Source organism: Pelmatolapia mariae, linkage group LG6, assembly GCF_036321145.2.
Source record: "Pelmatolapia mariae isolate MD_Pm_ZW linkage group LG6, Pm_UMD_F_2, whole genome shotgun sequence".
Lineage (NCBI taxonomy): Eukaryota > Metazoa > Chordata > Actinopteri > Cichliformes > Cichlidae > Pelmatolapia > Pelmatolapia mariae.
The window spans coordinates 30,609,097-30,634,200 of NC_086232.1; the positions used below are offsets into that span (position 1 = coordinate 30,609,097).

Here is a 25,104-nt window from a genome sequence, read left to right on the forward strand (position 1 = left end):
ATTTATTGCACATGACATTTAAAAAAAAAAAAAAAAAAGTTACAGAGAAGCTTCTGGTATTTCATTGCTCCGACTGTCCTGCAATTATTATTTTAGAATATAAAGTTTTCATTGATTCAAAGAAAATGTCCTTGTACTTTGGTTTAGTACTGATTGCAATGAGGGGTGGGGGTATTTATCAATTGGAAAAGCTGTAAAACTTATGAAAATAGAGTTAAAAGTTCAAAATCTATGCACTCCTTCACATTTTCTAAAGCTGTCCAATGGACTGCATTGGAGTCTTGCTGGGCCAATTAGGCCCCCCAGGCCTTATGTTTGACACCCCGATCTAGAGTTTGTGAATGATTCTGTGGTTATGCTATACTCTCAGTCATGCTCAGGAATAAACTTGTGACAATATTCTGTTTTTAAATCAGCCGAGTTAAGTGCATGTTGAATATAGTGCAGGTCTGTGTTTTTTTAAAGATTAACACCTACAGGCTGGAACAAAGATGATGTCAATCACTGATGCCAATCTGTTCATAAGTGGCTGTGATTAACCAAATAGACCCCAAAACACGACATAGTAGTTAGAGTACATATCGTACTAAGAAGAAAAACTGTACAGAAAGCACATTAAGGGATTAATGGGCATATTGTGCTTCCCTGTGATGTTCTTTATAAGTCTATGTGCATATGGTTTGTGACACTCATCAACACTCCCACTTTGATACGACACCAAGTTTGGAGAATCTGCCTTAGATTAAAGTGCTTTAAAGAACATTACTCGAACAAACAAATGCTCTTTCGTTGAGATAAACCACAAACGTCTAGCACCTGTGTCTTTGTTTTATATTAGTAGTTTACAGTATAATTCATATCTCAGGTTTTGAGCCACGGTTTCAGCTCAGATCTTTGTTTTTTGAGAGGTTTATTAAAAAAAGAAAATGTTAAAAAGGTATTTTTATGGAAAGCCTGATTACTAGGTCATTATTGGACCATGAAAAAAATAATAAACTCTATTACTCTGATGTTTTTTCTGATCTTTAAACATTACCGATTTCACCAGAACAGCACACTTTGACTAAGCGATAGAGTTTGCTTGACTCTAGATAGGTATTACAGTATAAGAAAATGGAAATCGTGATTTCGGTCTCAGTTTCGCAATGTATGAACCCCCCTCAGAAGAAATGTCAAACTGTGTCAAAACTGCTGTGTCTTTTGGAAACTTTGAGAAATAACTAAAGAAATAAATTTCATATTATCAACGTACATCAGCTTACAAATGAAGCCACGTGTCACTGTTCAATCCTGTGCAACAACATAACATGAAACAATGTGAACTTACACGATAACGCGGCGATTCAAAAACCAGTATTTACGGTGGTGTCGGTCGTAGCCAATCGGTAGTTGACGAATAAATGGTCTGCTCTTCTGCACTTCTGGGATGCTGTCCGCCACACCGGGTACCTTGTGTGCCACACACACCTCGCACTGCCACTCATCCTCTGGTACTTCCTGCAGTGGCGGCTTTACACACTCCAGATGGTATACAGCTGAACATGTCTCACAGCACAGCAGGTCGCCAAGACGATGGCACACCCTGCAGTGGTCATCGTACGCTACCACCCCCTCTGACATAAGCTCCTCTCGGGCAATGTTGGTTGCCAGGAACTGGTCCACCAAAAACTGAAGAACTTTAATTTTGTTATCCAATGGTCCGTAAGGGTAATCCTCATTTTCCTGGAAAGGTAAAATGTGCCGGTACTCTGGGTCACTCTCACAGTACGCCCGCACCACCTCCGGCCAAGTCATACCATCCACAAAATACAGAGTGGAGTTAACGGAGTCCTTCACGTCAGTGGGACCAAATGTGGTGTTAGAAGTGTCCTCTTCTCTGAGAATAGCTTTGAGCAAGGAGACGTGGGTCTCTGCCAACAGCGTGCATTGCTCTTGGCTGGCCAAAGCTGCACAGAAATCCTCAAAACGGAACGGAGAGAGCCGTAAAACTGTGCCAAAGTTGCGGAGCACCTCGTAGACGGCAGACACGTTGAGGAGCTGTGAGGTAGGAACAAGGAGGTCCTCAGAGGACTTGGGAAGCTCCAAGGAAGGAATGTCCTTTGCCTCATGAATAGGTGACCGTGGATGCAGTGTCCGAGTCTTTTTCCGGCCTATGCAAGAAAAAAGGAAAAAAGTCAGGAGAGATGAGAGATGTGGCGAAAAAGCCAAAATCACAAAAAACCCATTACAGACAAACAAGACACCAAACTGTAACGAGCTACACTGTATGCAGTTTACCATTAGTCATTACATCCTTATACCTTAATGTAGCAACACCCTTAAGGTCTTATTGACTTTGCTCTGTGATTTTGCAAGAATAAACTGTCTGCAGTAACACAGCCACAGAGAGATGCCCTTGGCAAACCCAGAGCAATCTGTGGAGATTCCTTCTTATAATTTCAGCTACAGGAGAACCCACAAGAAGCATCTTTTAAGTGCTATGAGTGCAATTGGCGAGCTCCAAGCCCAATAATCTGCTCTAATAAAAAAACGGATGCAATAACACAACAGTAATAGAACTTTGCACCCTCCCCTTACAAATAGAAACAGGAGAAGTGAGGAATTTTGAGGAATCACGAGCTAGTACCGATGTGAGCTGGGCTGTTTGTAACCAAGTGTGAAGAGCTGGGGAAGTGATCTTAAAGGCTGACAAAAATATCCTTGTCTTAGGATAAACACACTAAATGCTCCAAGTTGATTTATAAGCCTGCTTTTATTACTGTTGAGGAAATCTGTGCAGGTGTTGCAGCATAAGCTGCATGTACTAAACCTGGGTATTCATTCTGGACAATCTGTCTACAGACCGTCTGAATGAATAACTAAATAAACATGACACTGTGTAAAATGTAAGAAAAAGCAGGATGTAGGATTTAAACATATTTTAAAAAATCTATATTTGTTTGAATGTAGCACTAATACAAATATATAGCTGACAATGTGTATTTTTTCTTTATCATTTTAAAAATATACTCGTTTAAATTTTTAAGTCTGCATTTCAACAAAGTCGGCACACGGGCCTGTTTCCCAAAGGATTGTATCACCTCTTCTTTTAACGGCATGTGGTGAGTGTTTGGGGAACTGGGGAGACAGACTGTTGTAGTTTTGGAAGCCAAATACTTTTCCACTTTGCTGCATATACATAAGAGTTAAGCTGCTCCTTTGTTGCTTTTTTCATCTCATAAAGCTCCTCTTATTTGGTGACAGACCCAGACTGTAGCAGGTTTTTCGGTGCTGCCTTCTAGTAATAGATAGATAGTTAGACAGATGACAGACAAAGGCATAGAAAGATGGTTGGATGGATGGATGAACATTTGCACTGCGCACTAATAACAAACTTGATAATTCCCCAATTCTTTAGTCATGATTTCCTATGAAGAAATTCAGATTTTGACAGATCAAACCCGTTTTCCACTTCACCTCACTCTTAAATGAGTTCAGGTCAGGATCTTGTTATTAAGGGTTGGGTTTTTTTCCTTCTTTACATAGTAGAGTTTTAACTTTTGTGGCTCCAGTGACAAACTATGTTCAAGATCACACTGATGTTCACAAGTGTTTCTGAGACCATTCAATCATTTCTACACTAAAATCGTCTGTTTTTCTGGTTTGTTTAAAAATGCATTTCGCCGTCATGGCCACTCCTATTGCTTTTTAGCCTCATCCACGGCATATAGAGATTTCACCAGATTCCTCGAGTATTTGAATTTAATTATGCACAAATTCTTTACTATTTTGTCCATACACTCTTGCAGAGTGTTCAAACCCTCCCTATATTTAATCAGCAAAGACTCAGTTTCCCTGGGATGCTTTATACCCACCCATGTTACAAACATTAACATCATTAGTTGTGAGATGTTCTACAAACTCCTTTTTCCTCCAGGCATTTTCCAGTCTTTCTTTGCCCCAACTTCCGCCTTTCAAATGTGATTAAAAATAGGCAAGTATAATATGATTTTTTAAGACTATTTTTTTATATGTAGGCTTTAAATTATTTGCAAGTCATTGTTTTTATCCCACTGGATGTATTAAATATTTATAATCAGTGTAGTATTACTTTAAGTACACTGTTTTTATAACATTTGCATTACATGAATACACAATAGTGTGTGCAGATCTCACAGGCTCTTAAGTTTGACATGAGGTTTTCTTTCAAAACCCAAATAAATAACTCGGTTATCAGCATTGCCTGTCATACTGTACAATCAGTGTAAGTGAGCTAGTCACTTTTTAGCAGCTGTATGTATGGTTGGCCTGATATTGTACTGTGGTTTAGAGGTGATGGGTAAACAGAGACTACAGCAATAAAACAATTAAATGGTTCAACAAGGGCAGGCAGGTTTTAACTGAGCATCAAACACAGGGATTGAGTCCACAAATGGTGGACTGGCATGTGCAATGTGTTTGAATTTACAATATGTGTCAGCCAGTGGACTGAATGATGCTTGTCTGTTGCTATTAGTCCTTTGAAACATTCACGGTAGGCACACAATGCTGCCATGTTCACACATCTATAGCAAAAGTAAACAGATTAATAGAAAGTCGAAAATTATGGGTGTATCCTTTGAAAAATGAATCCTGACCACTGCAGACAAAAGTGGAAAAAATATTTATATGTAAAAGAATAAAATCTAAATTCTATTATTTATTTTCAGAGATCTGCATAAGCACAAGCTTGTGCTGTTGGACATAATGGAATGCACTCCTGAGTCCTCCTAATCCTATCTAGAATTACTTCCAGTAGTTGGCATACTGTTTCTAATGCATTGAATTGCATAACAGGAGTGTCAACTAATTTTTGCGCGCACAACTTTATTAAAGTGATCATTAAGTGGAAAAGAGATGAATTCAAAGCCCTTAATTGATAAACATGAGTGGTTACTATGGTAACGTCGACTACGTAATGAGCTGCTGTTTGCAACAAGTGAAAGAAAGAGCGGTTCTCTTCAAAACAAACGCCTGTCAAACTCATTTGGCAGCAATATGAACGAAAATACGTCTTCTGGAAATGCCCTGTAAAAAGCCTAAGTAAGGTCTACTGACTGTGCATAAAAATCTTTAAACTGCTCTTTTACTACTAACACTTACTGCACTTTACGTGGAAAAAGCACAACAATGACCGATAAATCCGCTACAAACTGGAGACAATATTTACAAAACACGTGTTTAGCTACAGCGTCTCACTTTGTACAAACTTTCATTACTATGCACACATTTTTTTTTGAAAAGGTGAATGAATGAATATAAAGTAACAAAAGCTTTTCGTGCATCCTATTTCTCGGTGCGTATGAAAAGAAATCCAAGGCAGCGCGCGTGGTAATACCGTGCACGAGAGCACGAACAAAAAAAAATCTTAATTACAAATTAATAACAGAAATGTGCTGATCCTTCAAAAGTCAAAAGCACAAGAGCCGGTTAAAGCGTGGAGCAGATCTGCAAACCAGCGACCAGGAGCACGGGGTAAACAAAGGCCTGTTTCTGAGTGCAAGCTCCATTTTGAACAATGCGGCTTGGTTTCTGTACTGAGCTAAAAATATAATGCACACTTTAAGTACTGCAAAACCCGGTTTCCTAAAGTGCGTGCACCTGCAAACGAACTTACCTGGGGTGCTCCCGAGTGTGCTGTGGCTTCTAAAACTACTCTCGGTACAGTAGCTGGCATCATCATCATCTGGTAGTTCCTCCACATAGTCAGAGTCGTTTCCCAAGGCCTCCTCTTCTTCAAGATCCGACGAAGGGTTGTCGTTCAGGAGTTCATCTTCGTCTGATCTGTAGCTTAAATTATCATCCTCCTCGTCGCTGTTGTCGTCGTAGACCACCTTGGTTTGAGGCCGCCTCACTCCGCCTCTACTGCCGCGGCCGCCTCTAGACCCCCTGCCTCTCCCTCTGCCTCCTCTGCCCCGCGATGCAGCGGTAGCGGCGGTGGTGGAGGCTCCAACTTTCCTGCGGCCCCGGGACGAATGAAAGTTCTCTCGACCGGAGATTTCTGTATCTACCTCCACAGAGCCAGTGCCGCAAACGCCGCCACTTGCACCCCGTCCCCGACCCCTTCCTCTGCCCCTTCCCCGTCCACGCATCCCTCTACTCCTGCCGCCTCGAGAGCCACGGACTGGCCCGGGTGAACCTTCCCGCATCACTGCTGCTTGTTTGGGCGGCCTTCCTCTTCTCCCTCTCATTGTGGGAGAGAGTATCTTCTGTTCCGCTTCAATCTCGCTGCTTGAACGAGCGACGCACACCGGAGAAAAACGGGGAAGAAAAAGCCAATAGATCTGGCGACGGTTCCAGATAGGTCCCCACCAACCCCCAGTCTCTATTTCTGAGCGGAAAGCTCAAACTGAATGGCCGGTGTCCCGCTCTGGGTCGCCTGCAGACGCCATTTTTCTTCACCACTCTCCCTCCGTTGAAAACACAGCAGGCCCCAAAACTGCGTCAAGCTAAAACTCAGGTTAACAGTGGCTCAAAGCAGACGTAGAGCGCTAGCTCCTTCAAAATAAAAGCAACTAAAAGCTAAAAAATCAAAACACTGACTATATGCCCAGTTGAACAGAGCAGAGCAGACGTTTAAAATGCAGAATATTATTTTTAATGCCACAGTGGGAGGTCATACATTAAAAAAAAGAGATTTAAGCGATTTGGCTTTAAGGACGTCGCTGTAGCATACACGGAAGTGCTAGCGTCATTCTCGAACTTGATCTTAGCAGGCCTGAGTCCATTCGAGATCACGTGACTCACTATTCCACAATAGACGCAATTGCCGTGCTAGTTCATAAAATTGGTTATCCATGCAAAAGCTGTCCGTCAATAGTACTTTATTAGTGTTTGGTGCTTCTGTTGTGTGGTTTTAATTTCAGGTGGGTTGAGTGCATTCAGTAAAACACAATAATTCATTTTCGGCCCTGTCGCCATCGTCGTCACCGCAAAGCGAGGCGAGAAGATAATGCGTCCGACATTAAGCTCTGTTACATGGACACAAATAAGCGCTCATTAAAGTTAATACCACACACTAATCACTTTGAAAATACCGCGAATGTGTGAGAGCAGCTGCAATTTATTTAAGATACGGATGTATATTATATAACTTTAAAATCGTTACTCATTGTTTCCCAATGTAGTCAGTTAACTTAAAGAGTAGTAGTGCTTATTAGCCTTTAAAGTATGTACAGTATGTACAGCGTAATAGTTGTAACTTGTTACCCTCTGGGTTGACTTTACAACTTGTATAGGTTAACTTGATTTTTTAATCTTTTCTGTCCGTATTTTCTGTCACTTTGGATTGCTACTTCACCAGCAGACGGAACATAACCTTACCGGAGAACGGCTAAACATACAGAAAAGTGTCTTTTTTACCTCATATTATCCTGTAATACAAAACTCAACTAGGCAATAGATATGTGGTTGTGTAGTATCATATTACTTCTAATAGACCAGTGTGAGCAACGGTTGTCGTGGCCGAGTGGTTAAGGCGATGGACTAGAAATCCATTGGGGTCTCCCCGCGCAGGTTCGAATCCTGCCGACAACGAATCATTCTTTTCTTTCACCACGAAGATAAGTTTGCGTTGATTATTGGCGGGAAATAATGGAAACGCCAATCGACTGCCCTCGTCTAGATTTATTCATCTTTATTTTTTTTAGCACCACATTCGTTGATGGAAGAAAACTAAAATTCATCTGGAGGTTCACTCAAAATCTTGCTCAGTAACAGCCATAACAGTTTTCTTTTCACCTACTTCCACATACAGTACATTATATATTTTTTATACATTTTAGTACACTTAATGAAAGTGATATTTTAATCTTAGTCAAAATGAACACTACAAACTTTTAAACTTAAAACTTTTTAATTAAGCTGATATCTGACAGCAGCTTTTAATAAAAATAAAGACAAATGAATTAACATGTGTTCATCATCTTTTTTAATATTAAACATAAAAGGTTTTCACAACAGTTCTCAGCTGTGTAATGACACATACAAAAATAAGTCATCAACTCTCACAGTTCTAAAAGCAAAGCCCCAATATTAACATTACAATCTCACACCATACTGTTGCATGAGGTGGCTTCTGCATTAAACTTTCACAAAACCAGAAATTAAGCGAATTGTCAAATATTTTGACGACTTAAACAAATTTAAAACATGGTTAAAAGAGAGACGCAAATTTTTCAAGGCCTACACATCTGGATAGCAAACGTCTGTGGCAAAAAAAAGCACTCAAGAATAATAACCGTGAAATCATTTTAGCTAAAAGGTTGGAAGAAGATGGTGTTATGAATGATTAAAATTATTTTGTACACATTCTAAAACAGCTCAATGATTTCAATGGAGTACTGTCCGATGCTCTCCTTCGCCTTCATTTTATGGAGTTCTTGAAGGCTTCCCTCAATCTTTCCAAGCTCAGAAACCAGTTTCACCTGAGGATACAAGAAAGCATTTTTTAAAATAAGCTTGCAGTAATAAGCACAATGCTGACACACAAAATAGGTATTATTAAAATTAACATGCAGCTGATTACTGAGCAGATAAAAGGAATAACTGTTTGTTACCTGAGATTTAACAAAGCTGTGGAGGTTCAGCAGCAAGCCTTTAGCTTCTGGAGTCATTACTAGCACCGTAAAATGAGCATCCAACAGCAAACACACCCAATCCATGATCTACAATCAAACAAAGCAACGCACAGTGAGCATTTCTTTTTCTTTTTTTCTTGTTTTGCTCCAACAGGAAAACCGGATTTGTTGCATTCAATAATTTGTGTACAACAATTTTGTGCCAAACTCCAGTAAAGTATTTTTATTATTCAGGCATACATAATTACAAGCGCAATAAAAATCGTGCGTCTCCAGTGATTGCATTTCTTTTAATCTCTTGTAAAAGTTTACACTGCATGTATGTGCTGTGGGAGAACTAACCCACACCCAGGTGAAAACAGGTCTGCCATCCACAGAATCTATACAGGAAAATCTGTCAGCATGGTTGATAAAATGTTTTTTTCTGTCACTTAATATTTCTTGGCGTACAGATAATAGCTGCACTGACACAGCTGCAAGGAACCCTGGCATTATTGTTTTTTATGTGTTGAGTTCTAATAAAATGCAGTCTGAGCTTCATCTAAGTCGTATTTATAAGCAACCTCAATCTGACTAAACCAATAACAGTCCAATTTTTCACATCTTTATTCAAATAATCATCCACACTACAGGTTGGAAAACCTAACTGAACCTCTGTGCTAATGATTTCTTTAAAAACTATGTAAAGGGTGGTTGGTGGGAACAATACCTTTATTACAACAACTTTTACAGGGCCTTGGAAGAAGCTTTAGAGAAACATTAGGAGCGAGCCATAAATATTTTCCAAAGATGTGTCTAAGTACTAACAGTTGCTCTCAGTGACACATTTATAGGAAAATTATTACATTTATTATGATTTTTAATCATTTCCCTTTGAGGTTAGGACTAAAGGCTGGTAAAAACAAAGGTTATTCACAGGCACTTAGAGGCTCCTGGGTTTCTTAAGTAGAGGAGAAAATGCCAAAGACCCTGAACAACTCTACACCATCACCTGTTTCACCCATCAAGAGAGGGAATACACAGATTTCATGCAATCCAGTTCATCTTTTTAAACTCAAAGTATCAAAGTATCACTATTTAAATTATTCAGACAAGCTGATTTGTCAAAGCTGTTGCACCAATATTTAAGGTGCGCTGACTGATTCACTCATGCAAGAAAATATCTGACCTCTTTCATTTTTCATTTTTCTATAGTCCACAGATGGAGACAGGTAGATGGAGATAAGGCTGGAGAGACAGCTGTCTTTATAAACCCTAAATATAATTGTGGGATTATAGTTGACCGACATATTTAAATCTGCCACCGTTAGAACTGCTATTTCTCAACTGCAACACCAAGGCTCAATTCACTTCACTTCTATACTTCAACAACTACGATGCAGTCCATTTATAGAACATGAGTTTGTGGTAGAAAGTTTCAACTGCAATGCCCCCGCAAGTCAGAGCAGCCCCACCAACCCCAAATCAAGACGGCAGTGGTGCAAGCAAAAGAAATTGTAAAACTGTGAAACAATCTGCACTCCTGCTGTTGTCATTTGTGACTTGCTAAACGAGCCATATACACAGACTGGGCTCCATCCATGTACGTGCTAAAGCTGTGTTTTTAAATGCAAAAAAACAAACATTGCACTATAGTGCTAGTGATGCATGAAGGGCCCTGCCTTGCTAAGCAACTGAACAAATTGTATTTTTTCTTGCGTTTACAACTAGACTGTTTGAATGCACTCATATCATGAGTGGCATCACTCCTAGCTCCGACATCCGAGGCAAATGAGCCAGGAGAAATATTCTCCAAACGCTGCGGGTTAGATTGTGAAGTGATAATGTTTGAGGCTGATCTCATTGCAGGTTTGCTCACATTTCCCACTTAAATCAATAACACAAAAAATTTCCCCCCCAACTGACTCACAAAAGAGTACTTATTTTTCCATTCTGCCCATTACTGCTTAAATTTAATTTAATCAACTAATCATGCGTTTTTTAAAGAATGGATCATGCCAAGCAATGGGTCAACACCTCGTCATTAAGATAAACGTTTTAGCCCCTTAAGCCAAGACAAAGATGTCTAATCACACAATTAAATGAAGAAATAAAGTTTGGAAAGTTTCACAAATGCCAACTAGACATTTGTGGGATGGCCTGAAAGGAGCTTTTCATTTAAATCGCCCAAAAAATATTGATGAACTGAAATGATTTTGTAGGCAGGAACGATCCAAATTTCCTCCTCGTGCTTGTGCTGTAAAGTGCTCCATGAAACATCTCCTTCCAATGGAGGTTCCACAAGTTGCTAAATTTTTAATTAATTAATAATTTTTAGAGTGCACTGAGTGCTTACTTCAAGTGTTCAATAAACTGTAACTTGGAAGACTGCATGTAAAGCAAAGCCATCCTAATTGGTTATTTGGACACAGATACAAACCTGACTCAGACTTGGTGATCTTAATCCCTCCATCTGTGGGAAAGCATCCTGGGAATATTTTAGGTATAAAAACTGCAGGTACTGAAGGAAAAGCTGATTGGAAGAAAAAGAAAATGGCAAATATCAGAGTTGTTTGGGATTAAAGCGCTGTCTAGTTTATTTTAGAGAAGTGGAATAATTTGATAGCAGTTACTTACCACGACATGTTGAGAGGAAAGATCTTTTAGGTGTGGGAGGAGAAAGGTGTCACTGTACGGCGTCTGCAAGATCTCATTTCTATGCAGCTCCAGTTAAGACCCAATACTTTTATATTTTCATGCATTTTACATTTAAATTATTACACAACCACTTTGCAAAACTGCAGCTTAACTAACAACAAAGCCTGTCGGATATTTAAGCTGAATGCAAGAAGCTGTGAGGACAACAGAACAGAATGGTGATGATGTCTGAGTGCTGGGAGGATACATTAGAACAGCCTTGTGTAATCCCACTGGACAAATGAGTTGTGAAGGAGCTGAGGCCTTCTTCTCGTCTTCAGCTCTGGTCTGACGGTCATTGACGACTGACGAAGTGGGGCTAAAACCATTCTGCAAGCCAGCCTCTGCACGATCTCTCTTGATTAGGCTTTCCATGAACGTGACGCTGTCAGGCTCCAGGCTCACCTTCTCTGCATCAACATCTGGCATACTGCATGAAACAGAACAAAAACAACTTGTATTTACAGAACATAATGCTATGTCAGGCCAAGAATCAGATTATTAAAGGGAACCTATAATCCCAATTCCCATCTCTAAGTTTTGATTCTCGTACTCCACTAGGGTAGCTCTGCATGATTCACAGTTCATAATAATCATTTATCTTATGCTTAGCCGCAGCGTTCTGAAACGAGCCATTTTAACTCCTCGCCCTTTGAGGCTACTTTCTTCAGACTCATTGCATCTCACAAGCAGGCTTGAATGTCAGGTGGGTGGAGTTTCTCTGCTTTTAATGAGAGCTGTGTGGCTGAGATGGCCATGTTAGGGTCACCTGCATTTCAGATACACTCACCAGCCACTTCCATACGTCTAAACAGCCAATCACTTGGCAGCTGCTCATTATATTTAGGCAAACATACATGGTCAAGAAGACTTGCTAAAGTTCAAATGAAGCAGGTCATCAGATCAGAATGAGGAAATCATAGCTTTGCTGTTACAAACAATGCCGTGTGGATTTTTTGTTATGCATTTATTACTTCACTATATATCTGTTATCTGGGTTTGTTTTGAAATGCGCATATGAAGATGATTTCTAGGGCTGGGCCATATCATACCGTTCACGGTAATACCGGTATAATGTTGGGCAACGATAAGAAAATGAAATATCGCGATAGAATATGGGTCAAACGCGCATGCGCAGTGCCTTTGTTTTCATACGCACATGGCTGAAAAAGGGCGAAAGCGGATCGTTGAATGAAACCAGAATTGGTTTTTCAAAATGCTGCAACTTCAGTGGTGTGAAACTGGTTTAGCTTTCGTCCGTCAGATACTCAACAAAGCACTATTTTTGGTAGAGCATGCTATCGGGTCGTGGTTATTACCGTGTTTTTTGGAAAATACGGCACACTTAAAATCAATCCTTTGATTTTTCTGAAAATCGACAGTGCCCCTTATAACTCCGTGTGCCTTATGTATGAATTCTGGTTGTGTTTACTGACCTTGAAACGATTTTATGTGGTACACGGCGCTCGAAAATCTGTCAAATGTTTTAGTACGACTTTGCTAAGCTACGAAGCTGCACCGCTTGATGGACTGTCGGAGCATTGCGGCTATCGTAGGCAGGAGCCTTGCGGAGTGATACGTACTGTGCTTCAACATAATATTACCATATTGTGTGTGTATAACCTCTTTTTAAGTTTGGTGGATATTATACATGGTTATGCTGAGGATATGTCGGCCAGTTTCCACTGGAAATGCCTTTTGATTAAACTGTCAGCAAGGAATTTGTATTTGCACTGTAAAATTTTTATATAACTTTAATGGACATAAAAAACAGCTGCTTGTTTAAGTGAAAATACATTGATGGGGTTTTTTTGCACTAATAAAGTTGTGGAGTTGTAAAGTATTTTATCTAGTGTCAATTATATCGTCAATTATATCGTTATCACAAATTTTCAAATGTATATCGTGATAAATATTTTTGGTCATATCGCCCTGCTCTAATGGATTCTATGGCAAAAAGCTCAAATCATCTCAAATTGGTTTCTTTAACATGACAGTAAGTTTACTGTACACCAATGGGCTCCACAGTAACCACAGCTCAACCCAATAGAGCACCTTTGGCATGTAGAGAGACAGAATGGATGTACAGCCAACAAATCTGCAGCAACTGTGTGATCCTCTTATGCCAATACAGACCAAACTCTCAAAGGAATATTTCCAGGACCTTTTTGAATCTGCGCCACAAAGAATTAAGGCAGTTCTGAAGGCAAAAGGGGGTTCCTGGTACTACACTGGTATACTTAACAGTGTGTCCAGTGAATGTATATGTGGCAGAGATAAGGACAAGCATGGAAGTCCAGTTTAAAATACTACTGCAACTGTATGCATACCAAAAGTAAGAATACCGTTAGCATGCAAAGGACACTGGCAGATCACTTACTGTCCATAAGTTGAAATTTGTACACAAGTTGTTGCACAGTTAAAAACAGCCCGTCTTACCTGATGAACGCCTTCAGGCAGGCACAGGTAACAGCTTCAGGAATGTCAGGGAAGAACTGCAAGCAGAGCTGACACAGGAAGTAATCCTTCTTCTCAAGGGCCAGGAGCACAAGGTCAGGACACACACTGTTGAATGCGATGATGGCACATAGTTATATTCAATTGCTCACTCGTTGAATATTTCTATCTGTATGCAAGAAAACAGTTTGGGGTTTCCTTCATGTTTCCCACATTAGAATGCAAACCTATTTTATGGTACCTTATTAAAAATGTAAATTACATTAAAAGAATATAAAATAAATTCTACACACTAAAAGAGTTTTGAGAGTCAATATTTTTTCCATCTACCTTATCTCACTTGCCATACATACCTGTGGCAAAGGCACCGAGTGTGAACCAGCTGTGCCAGCGTGCTAGAAGAGTAGAAGGCTGGATCGGCAAGACTCCGGGACACGAGGGTTAATGCAAGCTGTCCCACTGAGGGCTGCAGGTCCTGGAACTCTGCCCTGGTCAGGAACCCCTCCACCTCTTTCTGGATCTCTTCCACTGGTGCTGTCTAAGAGGGAAAATAAATATATTTTTTAAATTCATAATTGTTTGGTATAATTCTGTTGCGCTGAAGCATACAGAACGAAAGCTGTGTTATAAAAATAAGTCACGTTTTTACCTTGATGAGCTCTAATACTCGGTCAGTTGTTAAATTAGTTGTTGACTGGGACTTACGGGTCGTTCTCTGTATGGAAAAACAGAAGAATCAAATTAAGGATCTACCACACAACAGTGGTGTCTCACAGACAAGTTTAATAAATAAATATTACTATAATATTTTTTCAATAGTTAGTAATATTTCTTCTTACTATTTAGAGTACCTTATTTCAGTAATTCCAAATGTTATGCAACATTATTTTTTCTTTTAATGTCATTAGAGATTTAAATAGAACGACAAAGAAACATGTTTCCATTATCATATTATATAACTCTTTTATATAAAGGTTTTACAAACGGGAACAATGTTAAGGCTTCTGTCATAAGCCGTTCGTATAGGCAAGAGTGTGGACAATGATGAACTCACAATTCGCAAAAACACTTATCCAACTTACCGTCCTCCTCGTTTCTGCAGATTTTGAGGGCTGAGCTTTTTCACCGTGAAGAATGTTATTCCAAGACGGCACGGAATTCGGAGTCTTCGACTCTGTGATTAAAAAACAAACAAAAGAGTACTGAGTGAACACAATTTCTCATGTAAAAATGGGAATCAGAGATATAATTTTGATTCGAGCGAGAGTATGACATGTTTGATTCGGCTCACCTTCAGTCTTTGTATGTTTTAATTTTCCCAGGGCAGAGGCAAGGGAAGATTTGGGGCACTCGAAGGGTATAATGGAGAGGGTTTTCCCATGTGGAATAAATACCTTGTTGGAATAACTCCAAAGCTGTATGAGAGAGACAATAAAATCAACACAAAGATGATGCAGACATAGTTCAAAACTGTTGCTACATATTTGTGTCTAATACATTGGTTTTAAGATTGTAAACTGCTATAAAGTTGTGAGAAGGGACAGTGAGCCCCGTCACAGTGGAGTGCAGACACAGTGCTCTACCAAAGTCATACAGTCCTCCATCAACACCCAGCAGCTGGAAGGACAGGGAACCTTGGCCCACAGTTAATAACAATGAAGCCTGAGCACGTGTGATTGCTGTCGTGTGAGTATTAAGTAATCCAGTCACTTTTAAAGATTAGGCTTTACTATTGTGAATGATGACTTAGCACTAATGTAAGTGACAATTTCTGAGTAACATTATTGCTTTAAAATTTATTGCTTCGTCCTAGTCATAAACCAGGACCAATAAATAAATAAATAAACTTTATAATCTGTTTGCGTTCCTACCTGTCCGTAGATCTTTCCAGCCATCTCTTTTCCAGCCTGAAGCGTCTGAAAGTTGGTATTCCAGATGCAAAGAAAGTCTAAAATAACACAGGCAGAGAGACATTCAGGAACTACAGACACCCAGATCAGATACTTAATTTTTAATCTGACAGATATCTTTTAGGCCAGAAAGCTAGCATGTTAACCAAGCATTCATTTAAGTTCTAATAACTTCGACCTGCAAAACCACTTCAGAATTTTTTTTTAGCCACTGTATAAAATCCAGACACTAGAAACCACATTTAGGCCAGCTAACTCATTATTTACTATATTTAATTACTTAAAGACAAAGGGCAAAACAACATAGCATCAAGTGATAGCTGTTTACACCGCTATCACTATTATTTGTGATCTTGGCAAAAAGAGAAGAAATAACTAGCTAAAACTAAACAAACAGAGTTGAGTTTTAAGTTTTTTTTTTAACTGATTAACTAAGACAAAAGACAAGCAGGTAGGAAAATAACAGCTCTACATTTCATCAGTATGATAATGTGAAACTGTGCTACTAAAAAATAAAGCTGCTGTTTCCATGCCAACTCCCTACAAGGGCTTACTGAAAGCCTTGATATTATATATAAAAGACTAATTTCAAGAGGATTTTCCATGCACAGTATGGTACTTGTAGAGGAGTTAAAGATCTTTATGTGAGACATTGTAATTTAACAGCATTTACCTTTACCACCTCCAGCAGAGGGATGTGGAACCCCAACAACAGCTACATGAGCTTCATCCAGAGCCATGGCTGACGCTGCCTCCAGCTGGCCATCACCAACAGGAAGACCCAGCAGCAGGCTACGGGGCAGGGGTAAGGCCTGGACCCCCTCTTCAGTCCCGAGGCCCCGCACGGAGAGTACACTCTGGTACAGGTGACCATTAGGGTCTAAATGTGAGAGAAATGTTTAAACATTAGCAATACTACATACTGCATACCTCACCAACTGTGTGTTTGTGTAATTTTGCTTCACACATGTAGAGTGCACCACTTTTTTTACATCAGATTATCAAACTGTGAGCAATTGGAGAAGAGTGCATTCACAACTAACTGAAGTGAGACAGCATGGGGGATCCAATTCACAGTACTGGACCTTCACTGCACGTCTTATTTTAAACTGCTAATCCTTCAAAAGTGTCTCCAATCAGCTCAGCAGTACTGTTCAGAGGAGGGGGACTAGGGGTGCCTTTTGAGTACAAGTTTAAACTTTAGTTACTTAAGGGATGTCATTTTTTTTTAAAGTCACATTTTTATAATTGTTGATGACCCTGATGAAGGAACACAGCTGTACGTTTTTACACCCCCACCCCCTGTAACTGGCTTGCAGTGCCAGTAATTAGCTTTTCCAAATTCCATAGCATATGCCCTCAAGCACCAACATTCAAAATGTTCTGACAGGAAAGTGTGGCTTACAGAGATAAAGGAGGCAGATGTGCTTATCCCTGTAAGTGGCAGAGAAGCTCAGCGGGGAGAGACCAGGCTCTTCTCTCTCAAGCCGGTACCTCTGTACAGAGTTTGGATTCAGTCTCTGCAGGTAGAGAAAATGCTCTCCTTTCTGCGGGGAGACAGTGACAGTCATGATGGGCAAAAACAAGCTGTGTTGCAAAAGCAATGAGCACTTAAAACTAAATCCACTTGAAACTTTTAGCCCATCAAGTATTTTACCTGTTCAGTTGTGATGATGATAAACTGCTGGGTCTCTGCCACTATGATGGTGCTCCACCTGCAGACAAAAAAGGGGGGAAATTTTTTTTTAAAAGTTAACATGTCGCACTCAAGCACAGTTTTAGAATAAGGTCATCATAAAGTTTTTCAAATGACATCGACCTGATGGCTTCCTCTTGAGCCAGCAACTCCTCTATGGGCTGCTGGGGAGCAGCAAGCAGAGAGTCCAGCAGTCTCACAGCTCCTCTCTGAAACAAGACCACAGGCTCCCCTCCATGCGTACAGTGAACCTTACAGACATCTGAAGAAATCTGGAGAAAAGGCACACGGAAAAGGCAGAAGTGTTCATGTCTGTCAGTAACACACTGGTATGGTTCCTTTTCAGGTTAATTACTCTAAATACTACTGAGAATTTTAGTAGCATTGAACATGCTAGTTTGTTTAAAAAAAAAAAAATCACAATGTGCAATTTTACAGCATCAGCGAGTCTACAGTGGTTCTTATGTGTTTTGTTGTTCTTTCCAAGTCTTAAGTACAACCAATCTTGCTGTGGAGACGGTGAGCAGTGGACTCTACAACAATCTGTACTAAAATATTTACACCAGCGGAGAGGAGATACCCTTGGAGCTTGGACTGTGTGTTTTGTTGTAGTCTTCATTTCTGTTCTTGGTGGTAGAAGCAGGATGGCTGTCTACTGTCCACATCAATGTATATGTTCGGACTTACTGTTGCTTTGAAGGCTTTGTCCAATAGTATGTCATCTTCCTTCCAAATTCTTATCACCTTAAAGACACAACATCAAAAACATTACAACATGAAAGATTTTTCTGAAAACGCAGATCACTGGAGACATCTTTGAACTGATCTCATATACAAAATACAGATACTGCCTATTGAAAGAATACAATAGGGATGCACATATATGTTGGCTGACACTGGCACTTCACAAAATAATCTCAATCTAATAAAGCACCTTTAACAAAACTGCAGAACTGTGCTGTCATGTTAATAAAGACCAAAACCTCTAAGTAATGTTTTCAGCACATTGTTGAAGAATTAAAGTAGTGCTGAAGGCTAAAAGGTCTCCGACCTGGTATTAGTAAGATGTACCTAATAAAGTGTCCAGTGAGACACTGCATCAACCAAAGCAGTCACCAAAGCCTACCTTGTTGTCTGTTACTGCCACATATTCGTTGGTTTGTGAGTTGAAGACTGCTGGGCACGTCAGTTTTTGTCCTTGTTTCACTGTCCAGCTCCCCAGCGGCTTCTGGTCTGACACCTTTCAGGCCATAAAACAAAGGGATAATTAATTAAGAGGTGCTGTTTCACATAGCTTCTATTTAGCCATACACACGCAGTGCAGAGTTATGTAAAGACTGTTTGCTACAACCACATCTTTTACCGCTGTGAACGGATCTCAAAAGACTTGATAAATATAAAGATCTAATAGACAGTTTGCGTTATTCAGGACACGCACAGCAGTAACTTTAGCTATTTTAACTACACTGTAATGCTTTTAGCTTATCCAAACAACGAGGCTTGACACGCTCATTCACGTTGGAGAAAACGAGGATAAGACATGCAGCCTTATCGTCAAGCCGTTTTTTATCGCATGCTAAACAACGAGTTAGCCGCTGAACCTGCCCCCCAGAGAAATCACATTTTAAAGGTATACACGACTTGTGATGTCTGTAGCTAACTTTAGCAAACATTTGACTGTCATATTCGAATAGCAAGTTTACAAAACCCATGTATAACATCTATTGCCGAGTTTCACCTAAAAGACACAAGATATAGACAGTTATAGATATATAAGATATAAGACAGCTTTAAATGCATGTTTGGTTTCGTCTAACGCTCTGGTTTCAACGCTGCTGGCTAGAAAACCGGAGGATGCTAACACGAGTCGCACTGATCAGCTGGCCCAGGTTAGGGGAGCCTCCTGAAAGCTAATTTTAAACGTTACCTTGTACAGAGTCATTGATCTGGTTGAATCCGTGACCACGACATGATCGCGATCTCTCTCCTCTTCGATTCCCTGAATGCCTGAACTTGACAGATTTTGATCTGGAACAAGCCCACACAACGTGTATCCTTCATACAGCGCTGCCATGCTGGACGAGAAGAACTCGTTGGATCTCGCGAGAATACAGATGAACTGGCGCACCGGAACCACGAGACTTCTGTCGCTGCGGCGGGATCTTGTTTTGCCCCCCCCCCCCCCCAAAAAACAACAAAAACCCCCCAAAAAAAACAACAAAAAAAACAACAACAAAAACAAAAAACGTGACTTTTTTTTTTTTTAGTTTTGAGACATTTGAAAACACTCGGCTTTTAATGTTTTTTTACCCAATGATTAATTTTAGATATATAGAACTTATTGGATGAGGCTTTATTTTGAACACGTTACGATAATACAAAAACTAAACATAAGGAAAACAGTAATTCAAGAAGTAGAAAGAAGTCCTCATCCTACTCCTCACCAGTCATCACGACCTTTTTATGTCATGTCCTATCACAAATTTGTGTGTGCTTGTATATAAACACGCGCACACATATTTTGCAACGTTGATATTTATTACAATAAAATACAATACAATACAACTTTATTTATATTGCACATTTAAAACCGAAGGTACACCAAAGTGATTCACAACAAGATTAAAACATAACAGATATAAGACCATAACAGAGTACAAATAAGCTAACAAATGAGAAACGCTGGTTAAACAAAAAATGCACATAAAATAAGAAATAAAACATCAGAGCGTAATTTAGAAGATAAAATCACCGAGTATTCATAAATATAAGGTGGGGGTATTTATACAGTGGTACATCAAGAGAAGATAAATAACATAGGGATAAAATATAGGGAATGTGCACTAACTAACCGAAAACGCAAAGTTTTTAACTGTGATTTAAATAAATGGATGGAATCAGAGGTGCGAATAGCAGCAGGAAGATTGTTCCAGAGGATAGGGGCTGCCAGGGCAAAAGCATGGTCGCCTCTGGTCTTTAGCCGGGATCTAAGCTGCACTAAGAGTAATTGTCCTGATTGGGGATATATGGACTAAGGAGTTCAATGAGGTAGCACGGCGCAGTATTGTTCATGATTTTAAAGGTAAGCAATAGAATTTTAAACTCAATGAGGTGTTTGACAGGGAGCCAAAGCCAATGATAGTGAACATTCATAAGTATTCAGAGAATCTGAATGGATTTGTGATCTGGAATATGTTTTGCTTCACTCAGCACTGAAATTCTTATGTATATATTTTATTGGTATTTTCATCCTGTTTAATCAATTATTGTCACATCAAGAAATTTATTTTTATTAAATGTATCAATTTCCACACCATCTATGTGCACTTGTACATCATTCTTACCGAATAACAAATTTTAGTTTTGTGTAGATTTAATGATAATATGGTCCTACCAAACTACTTTTTTTTGCACATGTTTGAAGTGACCAGTTCCAGTGACTCTTTTTCCCTAGAATAAAAAAATATTTGTTCCATCTGCAAATAATACTAATTTTAATACATCCAAGCATGATGAAGAATATTCCCAGCTTCACAAATTGTGTCCTGTCAGTTAAAGAAGGTCTCACTTCAGAGCACTACAGCTCTTCTAAACTGAATACTGCTACAGTTTATCTTATGACTGATTTTTGTCAGATGCTTGTGTAAGCATTTATTGTAATCTCCTTGATTTAGGCAGTTATTACCAATGATGTAGAATCAGAGAGTGATAAGATATACCTTATGCTAAAAAGTGAGTTATGGCCTATGATTTATGACAATTGAAGCAATAAAGGAAGTAATAAAATATGTATGACAGTCACATGTGGTTTGTACATGGCTCAGCTGCAGTGGAGGGCTGGAGCAGTGATTTCAGGGTGTGTAGGGGAGGCTGACCAGAACAAGCTGTTGACCATATCTAATCATGCCTTCCCTATATGAGTAGGACGCCGGGACCTGAATTAAGAGCTTTGTGTGGTGTGCAGAGTGGAGGGATGCAGCTGGAAAGCTGAGCAGCAATAAATATCATCAGTTGGAACAGCTGCAGGACCAGTCTAAGTGCCAGACAAAGGTGTTTGAAAGTGGCCCGGAGGATCGACCTTTTGCCTATGCCTGGTGGTGGAGGAGCATTTCTTTGCGGGGCTCCCCACAGAGACCGCGGAATGAGTCCACTCTCACTGGCCAGCCAGCCTGGATGCTGGCATAACACTGGCCAAGGAAAGCAGCGGGACATCCACAACCACTAGTCCAAGCTCTGAGGAAGATGCTCCAGGGTAGTGGCCAAAGTTGGCCACTAACCCGCTTGTCTGTGCTCTATTTGTACAGGTCACAGCAGCTACAGACACCACACCTCACTCACCGTGAGCCGAACAAGCGCCGAGGCAGCCGTGTTGGAGGTGTGGGCAACCTGGGCACGTCCACCAGCAGCCTGCTGTTCAAGATGGGGCAGATGTTTCGTGTTGCTGGCCCTCCAACACCCTCCCTCGGTCTGAGAGAGATGTACAGTGTACCAGTAAGGTCCCAAAGGGGTATACGCCAGGCCTTGGTGGACTTGGGCTGTACCCAGACCATGGCGAATGGCAGACCATCCCGAGCAGTGGTGCTGCACACAATTTCTGCTAAGAGTGTGGTGCAGGCACTGTTTCAGGTCATCTCCCGAGTCAGCATCCCAAAAGAGATACTGACTGGCCAGGGCACATTGTTCATGTTTCATACACTAAAAGAACTATACAAATGACTGGGAATTAAAGCTGTTTGGACCAGTGTCTACCACCCTCAGACTGATGGACTGGTGGACAGACTCAGTAAGACTTTAAAGTCCATGACTTGTAAGTTAATTCATGACGATGAGTGCAATTGGGATCACTGGTTAGACCCTCTGTTGTTTGCAGTGTGGGAGGTGCCCCACTCCTCCATGGGATTTTCACCCTTTGAGTAACAAGAAGCCGCAGACGATGTTGGACCTTTAAAGTCTGTATCTTCTGGACCTCAGAGCTACACACATTGGGGAGGCTATCACAGGGAAATTTGCTCCAGGCCCAGGAACATCAGTAGTGCATGTACAACAGAGACCTAGACTCAGGCAATTTTCACTGGGACATAAAATGCCTGTATTACTCACTTCTTCTAGCTCAGAGTTACTGGCCAAGTGGCAAGGGCGCTTAGTGATCACGCGGCAAGTGGGGGGGTGTAGACTAAGAAGTTGTATGGTCACACAGATATATCACCTAAACCTCCTTAAAGCATGGAGTGAGGCTGAAACCGCTTCTCTGGTGAGCCTAGTGTGGGAAACAGATGAGTTGAGACCGGAGGTGCCAAATACTACATCAGCTGGAAGTTGACAGAAAGTGAGTGAAAATACAGCACCATGGATAAGGAGTGCCTTGCGATCTGGTGGTTGGTCAACTCCCTTTGTTATTACCTCCTGGGACGTTCATTCACCCTCTGCTCGGACCACACCCCACTACAGTGGTTCCACCGCATGAAGGATCCCAACGCCCAGATCACTCGGTGGTATCTGGCTTTGCAGCCCTTTAAGTTCAAGGTGGTACGTAGGCCGGGGACGCAGATGCCTGTGGTCGATTTCCTCTCCTGCTCAAGGGAGGGGGGAGGGTATGTGTGGCTGGATGCCTCCCTGGCCTCAGTGGGGGTGGTGCGGTGGTGCAGTGAGCTCAAGGGGCAGTGCTTGGGAGGTTGGTGGGACAGGTGTGTGCTCTTTCGTTAATGAGCTCTCTCTCTTCCTTTATGATTTAGTGAGGCCGGAGCAGAGTGTGGGAGAAGAGTGTCAGAGTGTCACGCGTGGGTGCTCAACCAAAGTGGAGAAAGAAACTGTCAGTAGTGTGTCTCTACAATAAAAAAGAAAATAAGCACGGACAGCGTGTACACTTGTAGTCCCTTTTCACACTGTGACAGGGTTGTCTTTATAGATTCATTCACCATCATCATTCCAGCCACTGTAGCCTTTTGAGTCTGATAATCCAGATCATTTTCAACTTTCTTCTTGTCTGTCCTGAATTTAGATTCATTTCATGTAGCCGTTTGATTTGTTCAGGAGAGATCAAATACATTTTGTGCATTTTTATTGTTATTATGATAATACATATATAGAAACAGATTATTATTACGAATTGCACATATTGCCACCATGATAGGTAACACCGTAGTAAGTAATAGTAGTAGCAGAAAACCACCCTTTTGAGTAGATAACCTTTTTTTTTTATGACTCCATCCCATTTATTAGCCATCAGTCTGTTTTCCTTGTATCGTCTTAATTTTTTTATACTGGCAATCTGTAATAAGGATATTACCTTTTAAAAGGTTGATGCAGAGCTCCCCTACAGCTTGCATAAAATCTGGTGAGCATTCTTAATATAGCTGTGCGATTTCTCTGTGAGCTAGAGGTCAGTGTTTTCAGCAAAACAAAGTGTCTTCTCAATCTTACAGACATATTGTTAAAATCATTTTTTCCTTGATAAGAAAACACAAAGCTGTTTCGCAGGCAGTATACCTGATCTCAGCCTGAGGTGCTCTGGACAGCTGGGTGTGAGGTCTATATTGATTTAAAACTCTCAAGTAAAAAATGTTAGTGTCCAGGAAATATTTGAGGAGCTATTATATTAATCTGTTATTTATCACGTCGGCTTTTGAATAACAGCATGTAAGTGTTGTTATGGTTGATTAATGACCATTGATCAAAGGCCATGAGTACCATTCACAGAGAGTTGGGGAATGGCTGCAACCTCAGCATTGTAAGATGGTGAAAGATGTACCACTAGGCCCCCTCCTCGATTCAAAGATGGTCTTTTACTTTTCACATAAATGCCCTGACTGATGAGACCGGGGAAGCAAAACTAAACATAATGCAACCAACAAACTAGAAATAAACTGAAATGCACTACAAGACGCTAATTTATAAAGTACTGACTTTATAGTTTGGCTTTAAGTGATCTCTTAAATAACCAGAAAGAATAATGAGTCTACAACCAGCTCAAAACGCTGGGTCAGAGATGCAGGACCATGACAAAGGGCTGTCCCTGTGATCTAAAATAAAAATCACAGAGGCATGAAAAATAAAAATCTTTGGCAAAGTAGGAAAATTTCCACTTTACCGTATCATAAGCACAGCAGGACACCGGCGTCTGTTTTGATCAGCTCCGAATCTTCCTTGGTCAACACAGAAGCTTGACAGCTAGTGTGACGTCCTGAACTCCCCCACTGTCTGAGGGATACTAAACACCAAACCCTTTGTCAGAAGGCCGTAAAAACATCTGTGTTTCTAATTGGTCGGGTAAAAGCCATCCCCAGGTTTCTGGCTGGTACCACTTTGAAACTGCTTTATTTGTGCTTCAGGGAGGAGCTTCAGGTTGTGGCTTGAACCCTGAGTAATGGTTATTGTCATTAGGGGAAATTCTGGCTGATGAGACCTGGGTAGGGCCACCTCTTTTTTAAATTGCTTTATTTGTGGTTCACCTCGGTGCTCGAAATGTCAGTCTAAAGTCTTGTCATTTGGCCCAGACTGGCTGCTGTGTGAAGATTCACCTGTCTCTTCAGAGTCTGCTCCTGGACAGTCGACTCACATGGAGCTGTAGAATGTGTAAGTCTCACTTGGATTGTGATTTTCCTTTTTCGGATTAAATAAACACATAAAAATGAGTTACAGACTTTCAACGGGGTATGCAGCCACCAGCTGCACCTATCACCATCACCCTCTGTTGTCACAAAAGCAGCCGTTTAATGACAACAACCTGTTAACTATCATTTAACATATTTTCTCACACACAAACACACAC

The 25,104-nt window shown here is 40.5% G+C and overlaps 2 protein-coding genes and 1 non-coding gene across 8 annotated transcripts in view; 1 reads left to right on the forward strand and 2 right to left on the reverse strand.

Annotated features, from left to right (window-relative positions):
* The window catches only part of LOC134629322 (nucleosome-remodeling factor subunit BPTF-like), a 58,479-nt gene extending 52,056 nt beyond the window's left edge, over positions 1–6,423 (reverse strand). For all 6 annotated transcript variants that reach the window (XM_063476567.1, XM_063476565.1, XM_063476562.1 and 3 more), the window contains exons 1-2: positions 5,636–6,423; positions 1,328–2,150 (exon numbers count right to left, since the gene is read on the reverse strand). In XM_063476567.1, the coding sequence (XP_063332637.1) occupies positions 1,328–2,150; positions 5,636–6,209 (1,397 nt within the window). In that variant the 5' untranslated portion in view covers positions 6,210–6,423. The remainder of the gene's footprint in view (positions 1–1,327; positions 2,151–5,635) is intronic.
* Positions 6,424–7,472: 1,049 nt separating this feature from the next.
* On the forward strand, positions 7,473–7,554 carry trnas-aga (transfer RNA serine (anticodon AGA)). The gene has a single exon. It is a non-coding gene; the product is annotated as a tRNA-Ser (tRNA).
* Positions 7,555–7,931: 377 nt separating this feature from the next.
* nol11 (nucleolar protein 11) lies at positions 7,932–19,410 on the reverse strand. The gene is made up of 18 exons (XM_063475396.1): positions 19,264–19,410; positions 18,463–18,576; positions 18,024–18,080; positions 17,460–17,608; positions 17,298–17,355; positions 17,046–17,187; positions 16,314–16,520; positions 15,602–15,678; positions 15,022–15,145; positions 14,813–14,904; positions 14,380–14,445; positions 14,084–14,268; positions 13,713–13,838; positions 11,482–11,703; positions 11,214–11,292; positions 11,017–11,109; positions 8,577–8,684; positions 7,932–8,444 (listed from the first exon to the last, which is right to left on the reverse strand). The coding sequence occupies exons 1-18, from the start codon at positions 19,408–19,410 to the stop codon at positions 8,331–8,333; spliced, it is 2,160 nt and encodes a 719-aa protein (XP_063331466.1). The 3' UTR covers positions 7,932–8,330.
* Positions 19,411–25,104: the final 5,694 nt, after the last annotated feature.